Raw genomic sequence first — 22,041 nt, 5'->3', positions numbered from 1 at the left:
TCTTGTTTGCATGACAAAGGCAGAATGGCAAATCCACCAATTGGACCGGATAATCACTCTCCTGTGAAAAGTCTGCAATCCACATCCTCTGTTTGATTCCTAGCTGAGCCTCAACTATTTGCTCCAAAAAATTTATTTTACGTGTGAAGTCCATAAATCACCATCCAATAAACATTAGACAGGGAAGGGATTTCATCCTGGCAGCTCAGACATCAGCCACAGGAGAAGTCTCATCCAGATCCAGAAATAAAGACTAACTGGACAGAGGTTTACAGGATTAGGCCTTATAACATGTTTAAAGAGAGACCACTGCGAATGCATGAGCTGTAATTTTTTGCAGCAGGTGACCCTCACAACATCAACGTGTACCAGCACACCAGTGTGCCAGTCAGGGACGTGCCACGTAGCTGGAGATGCAGCTGGAGGGGACAGCAGGGCAGGCAGGGCCTTCCCACGGGGCTAAGACAGTCACAGAGATGCCAGCAAAATAAACTTCCCTCCTCTTATTTGCAAGAGCGGAACTTTCTGACATGAGTTAGAGCTGATGGTCAAACGAAGTGGGTAATTTTCACTGCTTTTAGTGCCTTGGGACTGAAATAATATCACAGAAAATAATAATTTGTTCTGAGAAAGATGCTAAACAAAGAATTAAAGCAGACACTGCCCTGGGCCATGCACAACCGATGCGTTTATAGTCACATTAGAATTCAGTTGAACCCAAGAAGGTGCCCCGTTAACATCTAGTGGAGACTTCATCGTATTTAAGGATGCCAGTTTCTTTAAGAGGCTCCAAAGGCAAAGCAGCCTAACCAGAGGTGGCTGGCCATGCTCTCTCTGCAGGCTCTGTTGCCTTCCTCCATGCTCCAAGCAGGCTGCCTTGACTCATGCTTGCTTGAAGGAGAGATGAACTGCTCCAGGTGCTTTTGTACAAGTTCAGTTGCTTGTTTCTGTGGGAGAGGATGAGAATCTGCCCCTAATGCCGTGCTCCTTAAGACTTTAATCGATCAGGTTCTGCTTTTTCAATTCCCTTCTCCTGGGATTGGTTTCAAAAATCAATTCCTTCATTTTATGTCAGCAAAGGCCAAGGAAGCAGAGGATGTGAGCTCCAAGTTTAAAGATTGACTTCTAGAAGAACAAGCAGCCCCCGCAATCCAGCCTCCGCTTCAGCTTTGCTCTCTAGAGACAGCTCTCCGTTGTGGTTATTGATGGCACTCAAACACCAATACTTGTTACCTGTGTTCTGGAGAAGCAGCGTGGTTTCTCACCTTCACTGAGGGATTATCTGCCTGTATATAAAGCCATGTTCTCTTAAGAAAACATGTTATTAAGCACTCAGGAATCCATAAAGAGTGACTGAACGTTTTAGCAAAACACCAGCCTTGTACATCTTCCACCTCCAGTGATTCAGAGGGGGTGCACAAGACCATAAACCACCATGACTCGATGCTGCAATTCATATGCTTGATACATATAGTCAGAGATCAAAGTGGTACCTACCCTCCACCCCCAAAAAATAAATTATTTTTTTAATGTCTGCCATAAAGGTGGACATTCGGATGTAGCTTTATTCTCCTGACTGTTATTGTCCATTTTAAGTAACAAGTCTACTAGGGTAAAGATCAAGGCTTCCTTTAAGAGTTGTATGGTGCAGCACTGACGGCAATGTAGTACTATGTATTAATACAAATGTATAATACAGATGTATTTTCTGTCTGACCCAGACCAAACAGGAGACTCTGCTTGCTCAGGGGACTTTGGGGCAGAACTTCACAGGGAGTTCAAAAAAAGCAGGAAAATTTCTTCCCCGTGAAGGAATCTGGTCGCTCCCCTAAACTTTCTTGTATCGGCTTGGCGGTACACGAAGGTGTTAAACTGGCATGTGTCTATCAAGGGGCGGGGGGGTGATCCTTTCAAGTCCTCTGCTTCATCCCCACTTGTGGAATTTGTTGTGCCAGTGGGACGAGGCTGGCTATAAAACCTCTGTCCTGCTCCAGCAGCTTGCGAGCGCTCCGCAGCCCCAGTGACATCCCTGCTCTTCCCTGCGGGGCCGCTGCCAGAGGAGGATGGAGCCGAGCTTTGCCCAGATGCTCTGCACGCTCTGCCTGGCCACCACAGTCTGTGCCTTCACCCAGGAAGAGTTCAAGGAGGTGCTGCTGAAGCAGCTGGGGCTCTCCGAGGTCCCTAAGCTTCACAAGAGAGACCTGGTGGACCTGGTCATCCCAGAGCACGTGAGGAACAAGTACATCTCCATGCTGAAGCGCCACAGGGTGAAGCGCCGCGCCTCGCCGAGCCTGGGCAGCATCCTCCGGGGAATCCCTGGCAATGCAGGTAATGTCCCTGCACGCGGGCAAACCCACGGGGGAACGAGGTTGGGGTCTGGCTTTGAAGAGGAGTAGGGTGGAAAGCATGTGTGTAGCAGCAGTGTAAAGATTAACATGTGTCAGTGGCTCCTCACAGCTGGAGAGGGGACCCCATGGTCCTGGCAAAGGGCAGACTGCTGCTGGCACGTGAGAGAAAAGTAGTCCTAGTGCTCAGGAAGCATTTGGGGCAGATGAATAAATAAATAAATAAATAAATTGTTAGTAGAAAGTGCAAACCTTGCAGTTTTTTAGTCAAAGCTCCAGAAAGTCCTCTTCTCATTCATGTAGGAACAGGTGTGATATGTCTCCTCACCCTGGTCCTTTCATTTTGCTTGGGAAAATTATCCACAAGGAAATCTGCTGTGCAGACACAACAGAGTCTGTGCAAGGACGCTGCAAGCTTGCTTTACTTTTAATAGACACACATAGCATCCTGGGCAGCAAAGGAAGACACTTTTTCATTGCAATTTGTGCAGTTTCCTGCTTTCACACATGGTGTTGGCACAAAGGGATGCACACCTTTTGGTGTTTGCTCCATTTAGGGGTGAATTATATAGATTTCTTTCCATTGTCGCCAAGTTGCAGAGGCTTAGACCTAGAAGAAGAATTAGGGTGTTTGCAAGACCTTGATTCAAGTGCACATTAGAAAAAGTGTGTTTAGTGGCTGTCTCTGCCACAAGGGATCATTTTGGGAGCATGCAAGGAGTGTGTTGTGATGATAATTGTGGATGAGGTACAGATGATGGCAATGACTCACTGTCTTTTTTTTGTCCAAAATGTGTGCAGACATTGTGGGAGATGTCCTCTATCCTGACCCCACACGCCAGAACCTCGTCTTTGACATGGAGGGGAGAATACCGATAAACAGCGAGGTGACAATGGCCGAGCTGAAACTTTTCAAGAAGCCCTTGGACAGGGCAAACCTGCCTGCTAAGCAGTCTCACAGGCCTGTCTCCAACGCCAGAGTCAGTGTCTACTGGGTGCAGCGGCAGCGTGATGGCACCAACAGGACCTCCCTGATCGACTCCCGGTAGGTTGTGGGGTTTCAGTCCCCGGGATGGGGACAGGTGACACTGGGTGTGCCTCTGGTCTGTCTGGTGTGGGTGCATCTGTAGAACTGGGCTGTGTGGCCTCTAAGGCTAGAACAAGCTGATAAAAGCAGATATTAAGTTAAGCCTGCAATATGTAATAATGCATTAAAGTGAAGCATTTCTCTGTCAGATGATGGTCTTTCCCTCTGACAGTCTCCATCTGACTTGCTTACCTTTCAGTCTAACTCATGGGGGTTATTGGCTGCTGATAGGCTTTCCATCAGCCACCTCATTAGCTGCTTTCACTAAGTAAATTATGCAAAAAGCATCTGTTTCTGCAGTTGAAAGCTTCTGAAAACTTTACAACCCTTGAAGGCAGAATTAGACATCAAACCAACTTTCTGGGTGGGCAAGGACTTGTGGCCCTAATACAGCTAGGAGAGGTGCAGGTGGGAGTAGTTAAGTTTACCAGGCTGCTGTCACAAGCACTGATGCTGCGTATAACCCTGCACTGCTTGTATCAATACCTTAGCACAAGCACATGCAAGGGTTTTTGTTTTTCCCTTCAGTGTCTGCTAGACTTGCATGCTTTGTGTGCTTCTTTTAGTTAATTGCTGTGGGTGCTTGGCAGAGCTGCTCAGTAAGAGTTGTCATGCAGCTGAGGCACATGGCAATGCACAGGGAGCAAATTACTCGGTGGCAACAACAGCACCACGAGCCCAGGCTTTATCTGACGGGCTTTTCTCTGATGGGCAGGCTGGTTCCAGTGCGAGAGTCGGGCTGGAAGAACTTTGACGTGACACAGGCCGTGCACTACTGGCTGCGAAACAAGAGGCAGGAGCCCATGGTCCTGCAGGTCTGGATCGAGGGGGAGCGAGTAGGCAGTTACGCCTCGGAGGTGGCCAAAGCGGTGCGCTTCACCTCGCAGGACCCCAGGGACAAAGCCATGGGCAAGCCCGAGCTGGTGGTTTATACCCTTGACTTGGAGGACTACGGGTGAGTATGAAACCGAAATCCGTGCAACCTTGACACTGAGTTACCATGCTCACTTTGTTGCCTGAATTTTCAAAGCAAACCTGGGCATGGTCCAAGCATCATGGCTCAGGGCCAGCCTCTGCCCTCAGCCTTCCTGATTTCCTGTTGTTTCTTGTTTCACACACAGGGGCCCCGGGGACTGCAAGGATGGTGTGGTGACGGGGAAGTCCACCTGCTGCCGTCAGAAGCACTACATCAGCTTCCGTGAGCTCTCCTGGACACAGTACTGGGTCATTGAGCCAGCTGGGTACCAGGCTTACCGGTGCCAGGGGGGCTGCCTGCAGCCCCCCAGGTCCCTGCAGCATTTGGGGGCTGGGGGACGTGCCTGCGCTGTGGCCGAGACCTCCTCACTCCCTGTCATGTACCTGGTCAGGAGGGGCAACCGCACCGAGATTGAGGCAGCTGAGTTTCCCAACATGATCATCGAGAAGTGCAGCTGCATGGCAAATGGTGCGGCGCTGGTGTGAGGGACAGATGGATGGACAGGACTTGTGACACCTGTGGGCTCAGAGGAGCATCCATCCTCACCCAAACCTATGTGACTTACACCTCGCTGGATTTGGTGGAGCTGCTTCCAGGTTATTTCAGTCCCCACCCCAGGGTACTGCACACAGCTGCAGGCAAAAGGCAAGGACAATGATCGCTGCCAGGTGCAGAAGTCACACCTGGGTTTGACTTTCAGTTCCTCAGCCTCCAGCGCTCTGTAAATTTTGGTCCTTGTTTGTCCAAGTCACGTTTACTGTGGATTACAGAGCAGAAGCACTTACATGTATATATTGTATACACACAATATACACAGGTATCACACACATACATATATGTAGTATACAAACATATGTATTGTATACATGCATATTGTGTATATTCATATTGCCTACATATATACATATATGTACATGGAATATTGTCCAGAGCTCAAAGGAATTTATATATATGTGCATATATATTGTATGTATGTATACTTATATATAAATGTACATATGATATTGTCCAGAACTCAAAGGGTAATATTTTTCATCCCTGTACTTATGGCTTGGCACAGTTTTAGGCAGAATGTAGAGTCCTGATGTCAATAGGCATGTTACAAACCATGACTATGTTTTGCTTGCACGAGTAGCAGTTTGTAGAATCAGGCCCTTATTTTTCTGATTGTGTATTACAGGTTTTTTTCAATTAAGGGCTATTTTTCTAGTCATAATTGCTTTCAACAACAAGAAAACAATAAAGTATTATTATTACAATATCCATTTGTTTGCGTATAATTATTCCTAGGTGTGAAAGCGGAGGAAAAAAATCAGTGATATTTCTGAATGTATCCCGCTGTCCAGCTCCTACAAACATGCACCCGGTAACAGCCCGCTTACATGCGTGTCTCTGCCTGCTCATGATAAGATTATCTGCCCATGCAGGCAGGCACAGGGCTGAGCTGCTGTGGAGAATAACACCACCGCCACTGCTCCCCATGCTTCTGCAGGGTATAAGCTAGTACTTTTATGAGGAGAAATTCCAGAAACTCATCTGAGAGGCAAGCGATGACGCTCTCTGTGTGAGCTGCAGCAGTGCACCGTCAGGGTGGGCAGGCAGCAAGGTAAGCCTATAGTCCTATAACTACAGTCCTGGATGAGATAGGCTGCCTCCCACCTCTCCTGTCCCCTGGTGAAGTGCAATAGTCCTGGCCCTTCCTCATGGGCACCTCAGTAGCACATCTCCCAGAGAACGACAGTGATAATGTGGCATAATTTTTTTTTTTTTTTTTTTTGAACTGTATAAAACACAGAGTCACAGAATATCCCAAGTTCGAAAGGACTCACAAGGATCATCGAGTCCAACTCCTGGCTCCACACAGGTCTACCCAAAAGTTAAACCATATGTCTGAAAGTGTTGTCCAAATTCTTCTTGAACGCTGTTGGGTTTGGTGCTGTGACCACTTCCCTTGGGAGCCTCTTCTAGTTCCTGACCACCCTCTTGGTGAAGGACCTTCTAATATCCAGCCTGAACCTCTACTGACACAGCTCCATGCCATTCCCTCAGGTCTGGGGTCACCAGAGAGAAGAGATCGGTGCCTACCTCTCCACTCCCTGTTGTGATGAGGCCACCTCTGTCTCTTCTTCTCTAGGCTGAACAAACCAAAGTGCTGGCTGAACCCACTGCTGGTGGGAGGACTCCTGCATGAGTTTGTCTGGCTGGACAGGGAGCGCAAGGGCCGCAGACAAGGCGAACTTTGCCCCAGGAGTTTGTGGAGTCTCCTTCTTTGGAGATACTCATATTCAAAAGTGTGTTCTTAGGCAGCCTGCTCTGGGTGTCCCTGATTGAGCAGGAGGGGTAGAAAACACAGCCTCCAGGGGTGGCTTCCCACCTCAGCCACCCTGTGATTCTGTGGGGACTGGGGCCTGCAGGACTCAGCAGTGGCATCGGGCTGTCCCTCATGGAGGCCGAGGTGTCGGGCGTCCCTGCCACCCTGCACGAGGCCAGCTCCAAGGTCAGCCTCATGCAAAGGCTACAAAGCAAACAAACAAAGGCTACAAAGCAAAGCAAACAAACAAGAGCTTTAAGGGGAGTAAAAATGGCAGGAGCATGGATTCCCCAGTGCCAGCACCGGGCACGTAGCACCAAGGGTGACTTGGATCTGGATCGGAGGAGCCAGTTTAGTCTCAGCCATTTTCTCCTCATGGTTATAGGGTGTCTGTCTCAGTGAACATTCAGTCCTGGTTCCTCCCCACCCAGCTGGGACAGGGCACAGCCAGCTCAGATATAACTGTGAGGAACAAAGCAGCCAATACATGTATATCTGCTCACCTCCAGCTCCTGGGGAGGACAGTGTTTGAACTGGTGTCTACATGAGGAGGAAAAGCATTAACCCCGGTGTCCCTCCAGGGCATCCACCCCAAGCCTGGGAGAAATCACATGCCATGGGGCCAGGCAGGCTGGAGGCACCAACCCCGTCACCTCCACCATCACACCCAAATACCACAAGCACAGTACTGATGCATCATAAGACACACAGCATGTGATTCTTCTGAGTAACCCCAGCTGGCTTCGCAGGGAAAACACAGCAGGCTAGAAGGTGGGTCTGAAGGGATGTAGGGTCCAGAGGTTTCTGCAGCACAGAGGCTGTGGGTTTAAATCCTGCCCCACCAGGGGTTTCCACAGACATTCACCAGTGCCACAGGGAATTATCTCCTGGCCTGCCACCTTCAAGGCAGGCAGTGTTTGCAGTGGTACCTTGTGCATGCTGTCTTGCTGCATTTATATCTGTACAAGCTGTGACAAAGGCTGTCAAGCTGTCCTGTTATTCCTCCTGCCTGAGCGGCAGCACAGACTGAGGAGACAGAACACCTTATGTACATGGTGACAGTTTGTTTCATTAGCATCGATGCTCTGCTGGAAAAAATGAAGGGAAGGGAAGGGAAGGGAAGGGAAGGGAAGGGAAGGGAAGGGAAGGGAAGGGAAGGGAAGGGAAGGGAAGGGAAGGGAAGGGAAGGGAAGGGAAGGGAAGGGAAGGGAAGGGAAGGGAAGGGAAGGGAAGGGAAGGGAAGGGAAGGGAAGGGAAGGGAAGGGAAGGGAAGGGAAGGGAAGGGAAGGGAAGGGAAGGGAAGGGAAGGGAAGGACCTATCGATCTCGTGAAATCTTTTCTTATGATGCAGACTTGGGCAGGGCAGTAGCATATTCCTATGGCAGGGACTTTCTCCATTACTCTTACATTTTAGGAGAGATAACAGGTTTCAAGCCGTACTAAATGTCACTGCTAGCTGAGTCAAATTACCCTGTCTAATCCTTCCACATTTTCACTCAAAGGCTGCCCTCCCATTTTCTTTTAAAATCTATGATAAGCTGCAGCTTCTCCCTTCTGGTGAGACCTCATTTCCTTTCCATCTCTTTTTTTTTTTCTTTCCCTTTGCGTTTCACAAACTCCTACAAAGAGTGTCTGACACTTGGCCTTTCAGGGCAGCCTCCTAATTGCTGGGGTAAGTAGAAAGTCAAATTCCCAATCCACATCCCAAGAGAGGTGATAACCAGGGCAGCTCCTCTAGCTTGGCTGGGAACAGCTGGAGTCTGGGAAAAGGGGACCCAAGGCAAACAAACAGGGGAAGTGATAAGTTTTCAGGCTCCTGTGTGATCCCTCAGAACTTTGATATTTTTAAAGACCCACCCAACAGTCTCAGCATCTCCTGGTTTTTGCATTAACTTAATATGAAGTTAACTCCTGTGCAAAGATGGGCAGCCAGGATCTGAACGCCTCTGTCCGTTCCTGCAGCAGGTGCAGGAGAACAGCATGCCCACCGCCAGCACTTCTCTGCTGGGCTGCTTGGACCTGCACACAGCCACAAACTGGGTCTGCACCCCAGGGCCTCTCCCCTGAAACAGGCAGCAGCCATGGTCGTGCTCCACAGCACAAACATCAAATTTCATGTTAAAGGTACTCCTAATTTTTATTTGCCTGCTTTTTTCCTCCTCCTGATTCTCTCAGTGATCATAAATCTGCCCTTTTGAAAGTTCAGGTATTCATATTCCCTTTAAAAGTGTTTTCTGTTTGCTGAAAAGTAACACAGTCAGGTTGTGATTGCTGTTTCTAAGGCAGCAGCCAACTTCCCACCCTGTGGCTAGTGACTGTCATCCTTGGGAGGTCTCAGATAATCATCTTATGCTGAATACAGCATCACACAGTGCATATGGCCTCGTCCATAACCACCAGAAATCCAGTGATGTTTTCAGTGAGTTGTGGAATACTTGCAGCAGATGTTTCATAAGTCAGCTGGTGCCTTATAAACACTGCTCTGCTTTCCAGACGTTACAAGCAGCTGAGGGGTTTCTTGCTCCCTGTTGTACTCCCCCACAAAGCAGTCAGGGCTTACGGTCTCTTCTTTTTTTCAAAGGGCTGAGGGTTTCACCAGCACTGCCTGGGACAGGACACATCCTCCTCTGTTAGTCCACTGCCACCTACAGTAGCAAGTGTAAAAGCTGTCATGCTCAGAAAAACAAGGAGATTACTGCATGCTCTGTACATGCTTGCTACCAGTGCTAGCACAGGGATGTGCGTGTCAAAAACACTGCAGTAGCTTTTCAGTAACTCATCTGTGTTACAGAAAACTGTAGCAGAAGGAAATAAAGAGCCTTTTGACCGAAGGCAGTCAGCTGCTCCGATGTCTGCTGTTGGTCATCTTTGTAAACTTCCCTGAGTCATGTTTCTGTACCTCAGTTTAGAAAACAAACATAATCAACCCTAATCTTACGGTGCTCTTGTGAATGTAAGCTCTTCAGGACTTCTTACACTGCTGAGAGATCCCAAGATGGAAATTATTTGTGGAAATCAAAAACATCGTTAAGTGAAATTAGGAGGTTTTATGTGATATACAATTTCCCTAAAGCTTTTTCTTGTGGGGTAAGAGGGATAAAAATACCATTTTTCACTTAGCAGCGTGTCATTCATGTTGCAGGAAAAAAAGGCAGAAAACATTACTCAGGTTTAGCAATGAATACTCCTGTTTGGCAACACTGGACGATCCAGAGTTGTTTTGGAACTGAAGCTCTGAGTGATCAGCAGACCAAAGCCTTGCTTAACAGCAGCACAGAAGGAGACATGTTCTAATTCTGAACTTGCTAGCTAGAAGCAAATTCTTATCAAACCTGTGTATTTCACATGGCTAATGAATTGCCCTGTTCCTTGCTATTTTATGTACATCATATGTACTTAAATTTGCTTCCAGGGAATTTAATTCCTTACATGGCTCTGTATTAGTGAAGTAAAAGCTCTTCCCCAGGTTTGTGCCACTATTTTCTCTATCATCAGTCAGTAACTCTGAAATACAAGAGAAACCCAAGACAGTGCTCTAGTTCTTTCAGAAGATTTTTTATTTATTTATTTTTAAAGCAAAGTAAAACACTTCAGAAGAATTCTGCAAGACACGCTTTGTTGGTGTTTGCACAGGAGCACAAACCCTTTCTTTGGACAGACATTCACAGTCTTAATGTGTTTACAACCAGAAACATGTTTTGAAATCCCAAGCTGCATTACTCATCAGAAAGATAAAGATAAAAGCAGGAGTACCGTATGCTCTGCATTACCCTCTGGTCCTGCACTAGAAAAGATCACCTTTATTCTGAGGCCATTCTGTACTATATGAAACAACCCATTACACATTGGAATGGCTCTAATTTATATATAATTAGTAGCTGCTGAATTCTTTCTTCTGTTATCCAAATACTTCAGAAAGCTTCAAACACTTGTTTCTGTTCTGCTGAAGAATCAATCTGAGTCCTGTCTGTGATGCAGCTCGTTTCTGAAGGATACCCAATTGTCACATGGAAATGAAGCATTGCCAGTGAGTGCCTGTATGACTCTCTAGATGAAGTATTGCTCAAGACTAACCCCGTATGCAGACATACTCCCGAACAAGTGCTTGTTCCTGTTTAGCTCAGCAGGATCTAAGTGATTACAGAATAAATGTGCCTAAGCACTGAGCTGGTTCAAGGTACACATAAGCCGTTATCCTAACAATGCAGAGAGGAAGGATAATTCTTCCAATTCTGGCGCTACTGAAGACAATTTAACAAGTGTTTGGCACTACTGCTGGTTGAAGATACTCCAGTTTTTCTCCGCTGACCAATGTTCATGTCCTACCCTACAGAATGCTCCTTTAGTTATGCTGGCACAAATTTGGTTTGTGCTGCACTCTATACCCCATGAGGGAACAGATTTGTTAGAACAAGGAAACCGCAAGAAATGCAAGTGGATGATAGTGCATGGGACAGGCTTAGAAGAGGCTGAGTCACTGCAACTGAAGCGAAAGTGCAATTGCAGCAAGGGGAAGTAAGTTAGGCAAGTGATGTTACGAACACACATCACTAAATTGGCCTGTTCCATTTTGGCCCACACTATCCCTTGCCATACTACAGAGGAGCTTCAGCACATTCACATGGCTAAGGCACTGCTGACACACCTCATGTTTGTGCTTTTGTAAGAGCACTAAGCATACTGATGGCTCAAACTTCACTATGTTGAGGTGACCTTCTAGGTATCTTCTAATCATTCCCTAATGAAACATATTCAGTAAACCAAACCTTTCTAACCAGGATCCATCCCTCGTCCCATAACCCCCACGAGATATGATGTGCAGAATCTTAATGTCTTTTTTTTTTTTTTGTAATTTTCCAATTCTCCCTTACAGATTAATGTGCCAGATGTGTCAAGTGCTTTATTGCCACAAACATGAGCTTATCTGCCATATCATTTGCTGTATATAAATGACTGCTCATCAAGTAAACCAAATGATGCTAATGATAAGCTGCAAAATGACAAGTTCACTACTTTTGGATCACACGTATAGGTAAACGGAGAACAGTTTAAACACACTTCAGCAGTTTAGCCCCCCCTTGCCATAATTTGTGTTTTCAGAACACTCCATCAGGTGGATCCATGAGGGCTGGATTCGTGTATGATGATGTAATTACCGTGACTGCAAATACCTGCCTATCCATTCCATACCCAGTTGAAAGACCCAAAAGGGCACTAAGGACTTGTATGGAATATATAGCACTTCTACAGAATTTAAATGCACCAAATATGGTTCCAACTAGTGAGTAGACTCAAATCCATTTCACAAGTAAGACAAAACAAAGCACAAAAGTGTTTTTGATTTGCCTACCAGCTGCTGCATTAGAAATAAATCCTGCACCTCCCAGTTTCCACACCTTTCCTCAGTATGACTCGGCACCATCTGCTGTGAACTGGAATATATGCAGGAGAACAGAAGACCTGGCTGCCAGGTGAGTTGAGGATGCTTGCTCACACCCAGGCTGTCCCTGACCCTCAGCGACACCTGGAGGAACGCTGGCATCAGGACTGCTCCCTCGTAAGCTTCAGGTGGTTTGGCCAGATGCCCAAGAATGTTAGGGGACTGGGTGATCAGAAGTGACCGGCAGATCTAGCAAGGACCTACTTCTGACTTCAAATCCCCTCACAATCCTGGCAAGTCACAGAACAGGTCCCATCAGCAACTGAATACAAACTGTCAGATTAACCAGCATGTTGGAGCAGCTGCATGAACACAGCTGTTTTAGGAGCTCACCTCTACAGTTTGTCAAGAAAAAACCTGACAGACTGACAGATGTCAGAGAAGGAAGAAAGTAATTTTTTTTTCAGGTCTCTCCAAGAAAATCATCACAAACATAATATTCTCCAGTATATAGTGGTAAAATCTGAGGCACCAAACTGAACACTACTTAGAAGCCTCTGAAACAAAGGAAGCGGCAGCTGCACATGCAGTCATGAAAATATGCTGCCCTTCCAGCAAGGGTCCTTCACACCTCAGGGTAAATCCGGCACTAAGGTTACAGACACTATTCTAGGATAAAGCAGCACTACTGCAGATATTCAAGTCCTTGAGAGATTACTCCATTGCTTTTACCATTGGAAAAAAAATTAAAGCCTGTTCTAAATTTCCCATTCAGGTTCAGATGATCACTCATTATCTTACCAATCTTCAGCAAGCAACAAATGTAATTTATTTTTTTAATTTCTTAAGGATGTAAATCTTTTTCCTCACTCAGAGACTTTTCAAGAACAAAAGTAGTAAATTTCTTTATTTATCTAGTTCTTATAAAAGAAATACTTACACTAATTAGTAACCGATATCATATCGATACCTGACATTTCACAAATTTACAGAACAGTATTTATACTGACCTCATCCATATAAAAATGTTCTTTTTATATAAAGAAACTTCAGCTTTTAAGCCTAAATAACAAGTTTGATGTTTATCTCTTGACAGTTGTAACTGTGCTATCTTGAATACATAACAAAGGAGACTCAAACTAAAGCTAAGAAAGGATTGATATTTCTCAAAATAAGTGACAACAGTGTCATAGAATTATCGAATTCAAAATATTCAGGTTATTTCTTCCCATCTGCAGCGATTTTGTTCTGTTACATTAAGACTTGTTATAACTGTTTGTAAAGGACACTGTATCGCTCCTTTATAACGAGCACAAAACTAATTCACTGTTTAGCAACTTACTCTGTGTTAACTAAACTTCATTAAAAATAGAAACAGAAATCTATCTGGTGAAAACAAAGTATTCTATGTGGCAATGCAGAATGGAAATAGAATAAAGAAAACAAGTACGCAGACAAAATAATTTAAACTTTCGCTTTTTTCCCTTTAGGTGGCTTTGCAAATAAGGAAGGATTGATCTGGTCTCTAGTGAGACCTCTCACTGAGAAAAGCCTTGCTGCTCGTTCCTGTAAAGTGCCTCCACATTTCAGTCCTAAAGCCATCAATTGCATCTTCAGTTTATCTAAACCCAGCACTTCCATTTCAGCAGCAGAGTTGAATGCAAGTAGGTCTATTGGTTCCACCTCCTGCAAAGAGAAAAACATCCAATATCACAATTATTTTCTTCCTGACGGAGGGAGGGGGGCAAGTATAGACAAAATACTTGATTTTGCAGAGGACCTTAAATTAGGATTATCTCGAAGTCTTTATTACTTTACTTAATGAAGCTGATCTGTTTCCATATATGTTAGGCTGGATATTATCTTTATTAGCAGTATCTATTTTATCCAGGCAAAGCGTTACTGCATCACGTGCAAGCAAATTTATGCTAGCTAGCAGCTTAGCCTTAAAACATGCACATCTGAACAGAAATGACACACCCAAGAGCAGGGTGAATGCCCAGGTGGGCTTCATACCCAGTGTCCGGCTGTGCTGCTACAATTGTACTCTTTGCAGTGCCTCTGCCAGCTAGTTAAAGGCTCACTCTAACATGTCTAGACAAGCTGCAGACAAGTTTAATCTTGCAACATACACAGCGTCCAAAACAGAAGCACCAGCCATTTTAAATAAGCATAGGTGATTTTTTTAATTACTCCATTAGAATTAACACATTCTACTTGCAATAGCAGAAGGAAAAAAAATAAAAATACAAGTGGCAGTACTTAAACCTTTTCCCCAGGAGACAAAATAGATGGCACTGTTTTTATTCCCAGGGAAGTTAAGTACTTGCAAAAAAAAAAAAAAAAAAAAAGACTAAAAACAACAGCCCATCACCTCATCTAGCAGCTCAATAGCTTAACCTTGGCTTCCAGACTCATAACAAAGCTATCATCCCTTTTTTAACGACACGCAGAATACAACGATATGCCCCTATCAGTAGCAGGGAGGGGGATGAACAATTATTCTAGTTGTTCTAATTGCAGTTACACACTAATTAAAGAAATAGGTACAAATAAGATTAATAAAAAAAGCTCATCTTGACACATTAAAAGTTATGAAAGTTTAATCTTAAAAGAAAATTGGTATATTCACAGGATATTCTCTGGATTACCAACAAAGTAAGGTTACCAACAGCAGGTTACCCAGGGTTTTGTCCACAGAATAATGCAGACAAGGACATTACAACTCAACAGCAGGAATTTACTAACTCCCTGACTGCTAGCACATTAAGGACAACAGAAAATCAACCACAACTCCTTCAGTATTTAAAGCAGCTATTAGTCTTGGGGCAAGTATAACACTGGAGGTATCAAAGGGACTTTGGAGCAAGGAGCATCAGCAGTGAGACTACTAGTGCTAGTTGTTTTTGTTGAGTTCATAACTCAGCAGAACCAGAACCTTTGTCCTGCTAAGCGCACAAAAAAGGCTGGTTGCCTCAGTATTCTAGTCCTACTTAAAAAAAAAAGAAAACACACAAAAAACATCAAGGACTGTTATAAAAATATTTCCACCTGCAATAACAATCTGCCACTGGTGGAGTTTCCTGTTCTAAGAATAGGCAGCCTCACAAATACTAAGCAAAAGGTAAACAGTGGAGAACGGTAAACATCCATTTTAAAATAATGTCCCTGCTTTAATAGTACAATAGATGATCAAGTTCTGATTTATCAGATTATAGTCCCGATCTTTTTTTCCCCATTTAACTGTATTAAACCTTTACTTTTCAGAATTCAGCCATTGGCAATGGCTGAATTAAGGGGAGGCCTTCTGCTCTAGTTGAACAAAGGCAGAAAATTCAAGCAACTCTTCTAGCCTGAAAAAATACTTGATACATCATTTCCCTCTCCAACCCCACCCACCCCCGCCCCCTCCAAATGTTAGTATTATCCAAGGGACAATGAAGCACAAATATTGGCAACGTTTACTGCCAAATATTAGTTGGGCTTTCATCAATTCAGTGGGACAAGCTGCACTCTCTTCTGGTTGAAAGACCAATGCAAAGCCTCCGCTGCAAAAATCCCTGTCATCCTCCTGCCTATCACCAGAGAAGGAACCTCATGGTCAGCACTGCCCCTGATCCAGCTGAGGGTGCTCTGACACCAACCCAAATTGCCAGGAGGAATAATGGTATAGCAACAGTATAGAAGAGCTTCTATCACTGATACAGAAGATGATCGATTTTAAAGCCATTCTTCCACCATCCACTGCAAATTCAGGCAAAGCCTGTCACCTACATTAATTTTCTTGTCTAGTAAAAGGCACTGCTGCTTTCAGACTTTCACTGGTCAAATGAAAACTGAAATTTGCAGCACACCAGGGTTCTCAGTGAGCTAGGCTCAAGTGTTTTATAAATAAAATATTGAGAAACACTGATCAGCTGATTGGTTTAGGGAGCATATACATGCAACAGCTTTTAATTTTAAAGTTTTGATCTTAATGTTTATAATTGACCACATTATAAGCAAGATTAATCAAGTTGGAGAGTGGTAATGTCTCAAGAAGTATTGATAAGTCTTTCATCCTGCAGAATGGTTTTATTTTCCTCTACCTTCTGCATCAAACTCTGGATCCAGAATTCCTTATAACATGGAACAAGAAAAAACAAACAGAAAAAAATGCAGATCTTGGGAAAGACAACACTACACAGCCAAGGGAACTACATCTTAGTAGAAACTCTAAACTAAGAAAAATCTTAATTTTGTTAAGTTTTGCCTTAACCCACTATATTTATGATCTCTCAAGACTGCCACTTTACTACAATTCTACTTCCTGCATGTGGAGCTAACGGTTACCAGTGAAGAGACTGTCGGCTAAGAGCCTTACTTGGCGGCAGTTGCCATTATCTTGCACATTCCCTTTTCGTAAGTATGGAAACACGTTATCTTCAGTCAAGCAGTTTTTCCTTTTTAACCTTGGGATTTTTTGTGCTCTGTATCAAACCCTGAAGATTCTATTAGCTTCTTAGGTGGAGGATTATTCTAACTCGAGCACTTATATCTAATGCATTAAATTCAAATGATGCAGATCCTTTCCCCTTCCCTTTGTGGATCACAGAAAAAAAAGTGATCAAGTAAAAGCAACTGAAGAAAGAGACCTATTATGTTTTGTACTGTTTCATACTTACTGTGCTCTGAGACTGGTTCATTTCCTGCACCTTAGAAGAAACATTTTCTTGCACCTCTTCTTTCACGGCTTGGGTTGCTTCATTGCTTTCCTGGGCCTCTTCCTTCTGGGGCTTTGTCATTTCACTATTTTCATCAGCCGGAATTTCCGTTTGCCCACCTTCATGCATCTCCCTTTGCAGGTCTCTTCCACTAACTTCTGGCTGCTCCGGTGCCTTCTCAGCAACTGGGCTATGTTCTGCTGGATCCACAGGGCTGTTTGAACACTTGCTTGAATTTCCAGCATTTTCACTGTATCCGCTGCCTGATGGACAACTTTCGTCAGATGCATGAGGGGAATCGTTTTCACTGTCATTCTCAGAATCTGAACTGTCAGTATCATCCAATCCTTCCAATCCCAGCCTGCAACAACCAGCACATAAATATTTATCTAAATTTCACCTTCTTAATTCTAACCTTTTTCTTTACAAAAGTTGCTTCAAAGAGATATACTGAACTACTCTAGCAGGTATTTAGAATAGTTTAGTAAGATGAAGAGCTGCTAATATCAAACAGAACCTGACATCCCCCAAGAGCAGGTGTATGTCTTAACAGCAATCCCAATACAAAAGTGTGTGCTAGCTATTGCTACTCCAAGCACCACTGGAGACTCATTATGCCTTCTCTTTCATGTTACATGAGGAAAAAACAGCTGTTGTGGTTTGAGGTTTGTTTGGTTTTGGTTGGCTCTTTTAAGTTCATTTTAAATTGAATTCGTTAATGGAAAAAAAAAAAAGAAAAGAAAATGGGTGTTAGTAGAACATAACCATATTAAACAGGGCAGAAAGAAAGGATGCCTACTTTTGCAAGCAAAGTTTGCTCCTGCTGGGACAGAATTATATGAAACCATCAAAATTTACTTAAGAGTTCTCACGTTTAACATTTACTAATTTAACATTTACATTTACTAACTGCTATTTAAGTCTACTTCCTGGATGAGATGTTTGCTTACATTTATCAAATTTTCATTAAGTTCAAAGTCTTATGGAGTCATAGTACTTACAAAAAGCATTTTTTCTTTCCGTATTTTGTTCCATTCTTTCCAGATTCACCTGGACGCTTCCGACTACTGCTGCTTCCTGGTGACACTACTTTGCTAGAAGTGGCCTGCAGTCCTACAAAAGGAAGTCAAAGTCCACTTCACTGATATACAACTCATAAATAGAATTTAAAACAGGCCTCTTTATTTCAGATGCAGTATAAAACACTAACTGGAAATAATCACTGTCAGTGCACGTTTATGGAAATTCAAAGCTTCAAACTCAGCAGCGACAAAAGATTTCTTCTTCTGCTTTACTAAGACAGAGTTAATCTTAAAATTGGATTCCTGATGTGAACTCTTAGTTTCTACATCCCATTCAGCCTCAAGTTTCACTATCAAGCTGCCAGCAAGGGAACAACCAGTGGATAAATAAAATAACTACAGAGAACAGTAAATGAAACAAGCTATTTTGTAGCTGTATTCCATTTCTAGTTTTCACGTAAGACCTGATCAAGTATTGTCATTTTACTGAAAATGATTACGTAATTCTTACTGATGAAATACCAACACTACCTTCACAGAACTTTGATATTACTGTGAGATGACACTGTAGCACAGTAAGATAAAGTATCGCTAGAATCTGTGTTACACTACTCAATGCAATTTAAGAAAAGCAGTAGCCGAAGAGGAAAAAATAATTCAACACATTTTACTGGAGTTTAAAATGTAATTCAACTGAAAGAGTTACTGTCAGCATTTTTTTTTTTTAATTTCTTTAATTTTCATGCTGGGCTGCAGTCATAGGGGCTTTCAATTTGCTTTATTTTCTGAGGAGACAAAGTAAAGCTAAACTGCAATACCTTTAAGGACTGAATCTTCTAGCCGCTCAGCCATTTCATGACACTGCTGCTGGTAGTCCGGATTTGTAAAGTAGTGCTTTGGCTCTGCAAGTTTCCGCTGCAGCCTTTCCAAGCGCCTTTGCTCTTTTTCTGCTTCCCGTTCTGCTTGCTGCTTCACCCATTCTGCCATCCTGCAGATTACAGAGCCATGAAAATGAGAGCATTTCCAACATTTAATGTAATATTTGTTTGTTACTTTGCAATTACCAAATGCTGAAGAACAAAAACAGAACAAAAAACATTCATGGGAATTACTGAATATACAGAAAGTCTGCTAAAACAACGAGAATAAACTTTATTCTGGAAGCCAGAAACAGCGTGAAGGTCAACTTTCCCCAGTATCATGGCCTTGCAGCTTCAGACAGAACTGTGAGACTTTCAGATTAGAAATCTAAGACGTGTATATCAGTCTTCTCTCAGAAGAAGGTCAGGGTACAATCACCTCTATTTTTCAATAATACATTAATACCAAAAGAATGCTGTTGACCTCCTGCTCTAGGTGCCCCTGCTTGAGCAGGGGGAGAGAACCAGTTTACCTCCAGAGGTCCCTTCTAACCTCAACCATTCTGCGATTCCAGTCTACCTTTGCTTACAGTTTCACTTTCAGTCCTTGTAGTATTCAAAATAAAAATTCATTGCTATAACAGCCTGTCATATGACCTCTTTTGTTAATATTGAGTTACGCAGTCACTTTATTTTATAATGCTAGCTTCTAATAAAATGCCTCACGCTTTTTCATGATTGACATCTCGAAGTCTCCTTCCACTGAGATCTCGGCAAGCCTCTCTATTTGTTGTCTTTTCGATCTGTGCACCAAGTGCTCGCAGCATAGATCCAAACCCTGAGGAAAAAAGTAATCAAGAATTAGATAAACAGAAACAAATGGAGATGAGTTAATGCAAAACAAAAGAATTAACTATGGAAATATAGGGAGTTCAACACTTCTTCCCTCAATGCTACTGAAACATGGGGTAAGTTGAAAATTACAACACATTAGAAATGTCACCAAGTGACACTTTAGGAGTTAGCCATACCCACTTCATCAAGATGATCATGATGACAATGTTATGCTGGACAGCCCCCCAAAACAGATTTCTATATGCTCCTCAGCTACGGCTAACTTTTCTTACCAAGTCCCATCTTATGTTGTCTCAAATTTGAGAAAGACACTTAACAGCCTCGAAGAGACAATGTGGATTAATAAAGTCCTTTAAGCAACTTGAAAGTACCAAGCACAGTTTTTCAATTAAAAGCTAAACACATCTGTACCATCAGTGCCCTCAAAGTACCTTTAAGAAGTGTTGCATATATCAACCCATCCAGATAGTCTACTGGATCATGAGGCAGAAGAAGTACTGTATTCAGCTAATAAAACCCATTACTGCCATTGGCGATGAGAATTTATGTAGCTCATTGAACACGCTATTGAATTTCACATTCTGAAGAGTAAGAACCTAGTTGTTACACCTAGCCAGACATGCTCCCAAAAATCAACAGCAATGAATTCATTAAGGTTGCAAGTGCTGAATTAGACCTGGTAATAGAGCGCTCAGTCTTCTTATAAGATGATAAGCACGATCTGTAATTCTTTGGGATCATACAATAAGTCTTGGTATTTCTGAACTGTGCCTGTATGCCTATTTTTAATCAGTCTTTTATGTTACAAAGTCAAATCAAAGCAGACAAAATTGTCAAAGAACAATTTTTAAGCAACTCCAACAGCACATCAGTAACACAGAGTGAATCACAGCATGTGCATCCTGGGGCATCCCAGGATAACTGAAACTGACAGACAATAGGTGAGGAAGATGGCTGCTATACAACAAGCAGCTTATAAAACATGCAATACTTTTAGGGCACCTAACCAACCAACACAATAGCTCATAAGCTAAAGCAGAAATATTTCTTTTCAGTTCTTTCTAAAACTATGAAGAAGGCAAAGCAAGCTGAGATGCAGTCTGATGCAAGGCTGCACCATTATTCAGCATTTTAGCTCAACAGCCAGAAAACTTCAAGAACTGGATTCAAAAAGCAAACGTATATGGACTTCATTTATACACAAATATACTCCGCTAAACTTGTTTCATCCTTTATGTTAGATTTTAGAGAATGCCCACATTGTCAGTGGCTGCACGGTTTTGTGTGATTAACACATCATCTACAACAACATTAAAATATTTTAACAATACAAGCAGCCTGATTTAGGCCAAAATCTTTAGTTCTCAGGGTACTAAGACCTTGGCTTTATTTTTTCAAATGAGAAAAGACAAAATCAATTAAGTTATATAACATATTCAAGCCACAGACTCTTTGTAGCTGGAATACTTGTCATAAGTGACAGCAAGTGAAATTTAGGAGCCTAAGAAGCCTTTTAAATACAATTTTGATCTTGAATTCACTCAGAGGCACCTTACAGATTTCTGCTAGTAGAGCTACGCTAACTAGGGATGCAAAACAGAGCAGTGCCAACAACGGCTGTCACAGAACCACTGAACCATCTAGGTTGGAAGAGACCTCCAAGATCACCGAGTCCAACCTATGACCTAACACTAACAAGTCCTCCACTAAACCACATCACTCAGCTCTACATCTAAATGGCTTTTAAAGACCTCCATGGATGGTGACTCAGCCACTTCTCTGGGCAGCCTATTTCAATGCCTCACAACCCTTTCAGTAAAGAAGTTGTTCCTAATAGCCAACCTAAAGTAAACTCTCAGCTTTGGCTTTACTTTGTGGACAGCCCACAATCATCTGCATTACGAGATATCTGCTACCAGATTACAACTTCTGATACCAGTATCGTTTAAGATATAAAATAGATAAACAAATAAATAAAACTTAAAGCTCAGACGTGAATTAGTAAGGAAACGGCGAGGCACAAACCTCCTTTTCCCCCACAAAGCCTCGTTTCCAGGCTATACACCATGCCATTTTGCAGTTCGTCGTCGTCATCCGCCAGCCGCCCGTTGCACTTCACGTACAAACTTTCTTCGGGAATACACTAAAAAAACAAACAAACAAACACAATTTTGTCACACGATGGGTGGAAAAAACGAAATAATCTGATGAAGTAAGCCGTTAAGGAGGAATCAGAGGGGTTGGAAGGGACCTCCCCGGTTACGGCACGGAGCCCGCAACCCGGCCCCGGGCGCTGCCCGTGCCCGCTGCCCGCCGCTCACCAGCCGCCGGGCGCAGTCCCTCAGGAGGCCGCGCACGGAGCCGCCGCCGGGGGGCAGCGGCAGCGGCCGCGCCCGGGAGCCCAGCGGCTCCCTCAGCAGCGCCAGCGCCATCTTGGCCCCGCGCCGCCAACGGCCGCCAACGGCCGCCCCGCCCCGCGCCGCGCTGGCGTCACGGGCGCGC

General features: G+C 43.7%; 3 protein-coding genes and 1 long non-coding RNA gene across 4 annotated transcripts in view; 2 read left to right on the top strand and 2 right to left on the bottom strand.

Moving 5' to 3' along the window:
• ATF3 (activating transcription factor 3) overlaps positions 1 to 22,041 on the bottom strand; it is a 160,852-nt gene that overhangs the window by 123,522 nt on the left and 15,289 nt on the right. The window lies entirely within an intron of this gene.
• Positions 1,671 to 5,015, top strand: LOC311434886 (left-right determination factor 2-like). The gene is made up of 4 exons (XM_084515369.1): positions 1,671 to 2,328; positions 3,147 to 3,390; positions 4,148 to 4,387; positions 4,554 to 5,015. Exons 1-4 carry the CDS (start codon positions 2,064 to 2,066, stop codon positions 4,891 to 4,893), a joined length of 1,089 nt encoding a protein of 362 aa, XP_084371495.1. The 5' UTR covers positions 1,671 to 2,063; the 3' UTR covers positions 4,894 to 5,015.
• LOC311434890 lies at positions 5,195 to 10,186 on the top strand. The gene is made up of 3 exons (XR_014691809.1): positions 5,195 to 6,014; positions 8,682 to 8,843; positions 9,862 to 10,186. It is a non-coding gene; the product is annotated as an uncharacterized lncRNA (long non-coding RNA).
• SDE2 (SDE2 telomere maintenance homolog) lies at positions 12,978 to 22,019 on the bottom strand. The gene is made up of 7 exons (XM_084515368.1): positions 21,861 to 22,019; positions 21,565 to 21,682; positions 19,411 to 19,522; positions 18,643 to 18,812; positions 17,804 to 17,915; positions 16,764 to 17,163; positions 12,978 to 13,785 (listed from the first exon to the last, which is right to left on the bottom strand). Exons 1-7 carry the CDS (start codon positions 21,969 to 21,971, stop codon positions 13,564 to 13,566), a joined length of 1,245 nt encoding a protein of 414 aa, XP_084371494.1. The 5' UTR covers positions 21,972 to 22,019; the 3' UTR covers positions 12,978 to 13,563.

Source organism: Aythya ferina (assembly GCF_964211825.1).
Source record: "Aythya ferina genome assembly, chromosome: 3".
Lineage (NCBI taxonomy): Eukaryota > Metazoa > Chordata > Aves > Anseriformes > Anatidae > Aythya > Aythya ferina.
Note: the sequence above shows the minus strand (reverse complement) of the source record. Positions and strands in the feature narration are given on the sequence as shown.

What these genes read in the sequence shown, in the direction of transcription:
- SDE2 (XM_084515368.1), bottom strand. Translation starts at nt 21,971, where the DNA reads ATGGCGCTGGCGCTGCTGAGGGAGCCGCTGGGCTCCCGGGCGCGGCCG. An exon ending in GATGTCAATCATGAAAAAGC is followed by an intron (nt 18,813 to 19,410) that starts GTGAGGCATTTT and finishes TGTAATCTGCAG; the next exon opens with GATGGCAGAATGGGTGAAGC. An exon ending in GGAAAGAAAAAATGCTTTTT is followed by an intron (nt 17,164 to 17,803) that starts GTAAGTACTATG and finishes TGGTTGTTGCAG; the next exon opens with GCTGGGATTGGAAGGATTGG.
- LOC311434886 (XM_084515369.1), top strand. Translation starts at nt 2,064, where the DNA reads ATGGAGCCGAGCTTTGCCCAGATGCTCTGCACGCTCTGCCTGGCCACC. An exon ending in GGGAATCCCTGGCAATGCAG is followed by an intron (nt 2,329 to 3,146) that starts GTAATGTCCCTG and finishes AAATGTGTGCAG; the next exon opens with ACATTGTGGGAGATGTCCTC. An exon ending in CTTGACTTGGAGGACTACGG is followed by an intron (nt 4,388 to 4,553) that starts GTGAGTATGAAA and finishes TTTCACACACAG; the next exon opens with GGGCCCCGGGGACTGCAAGG.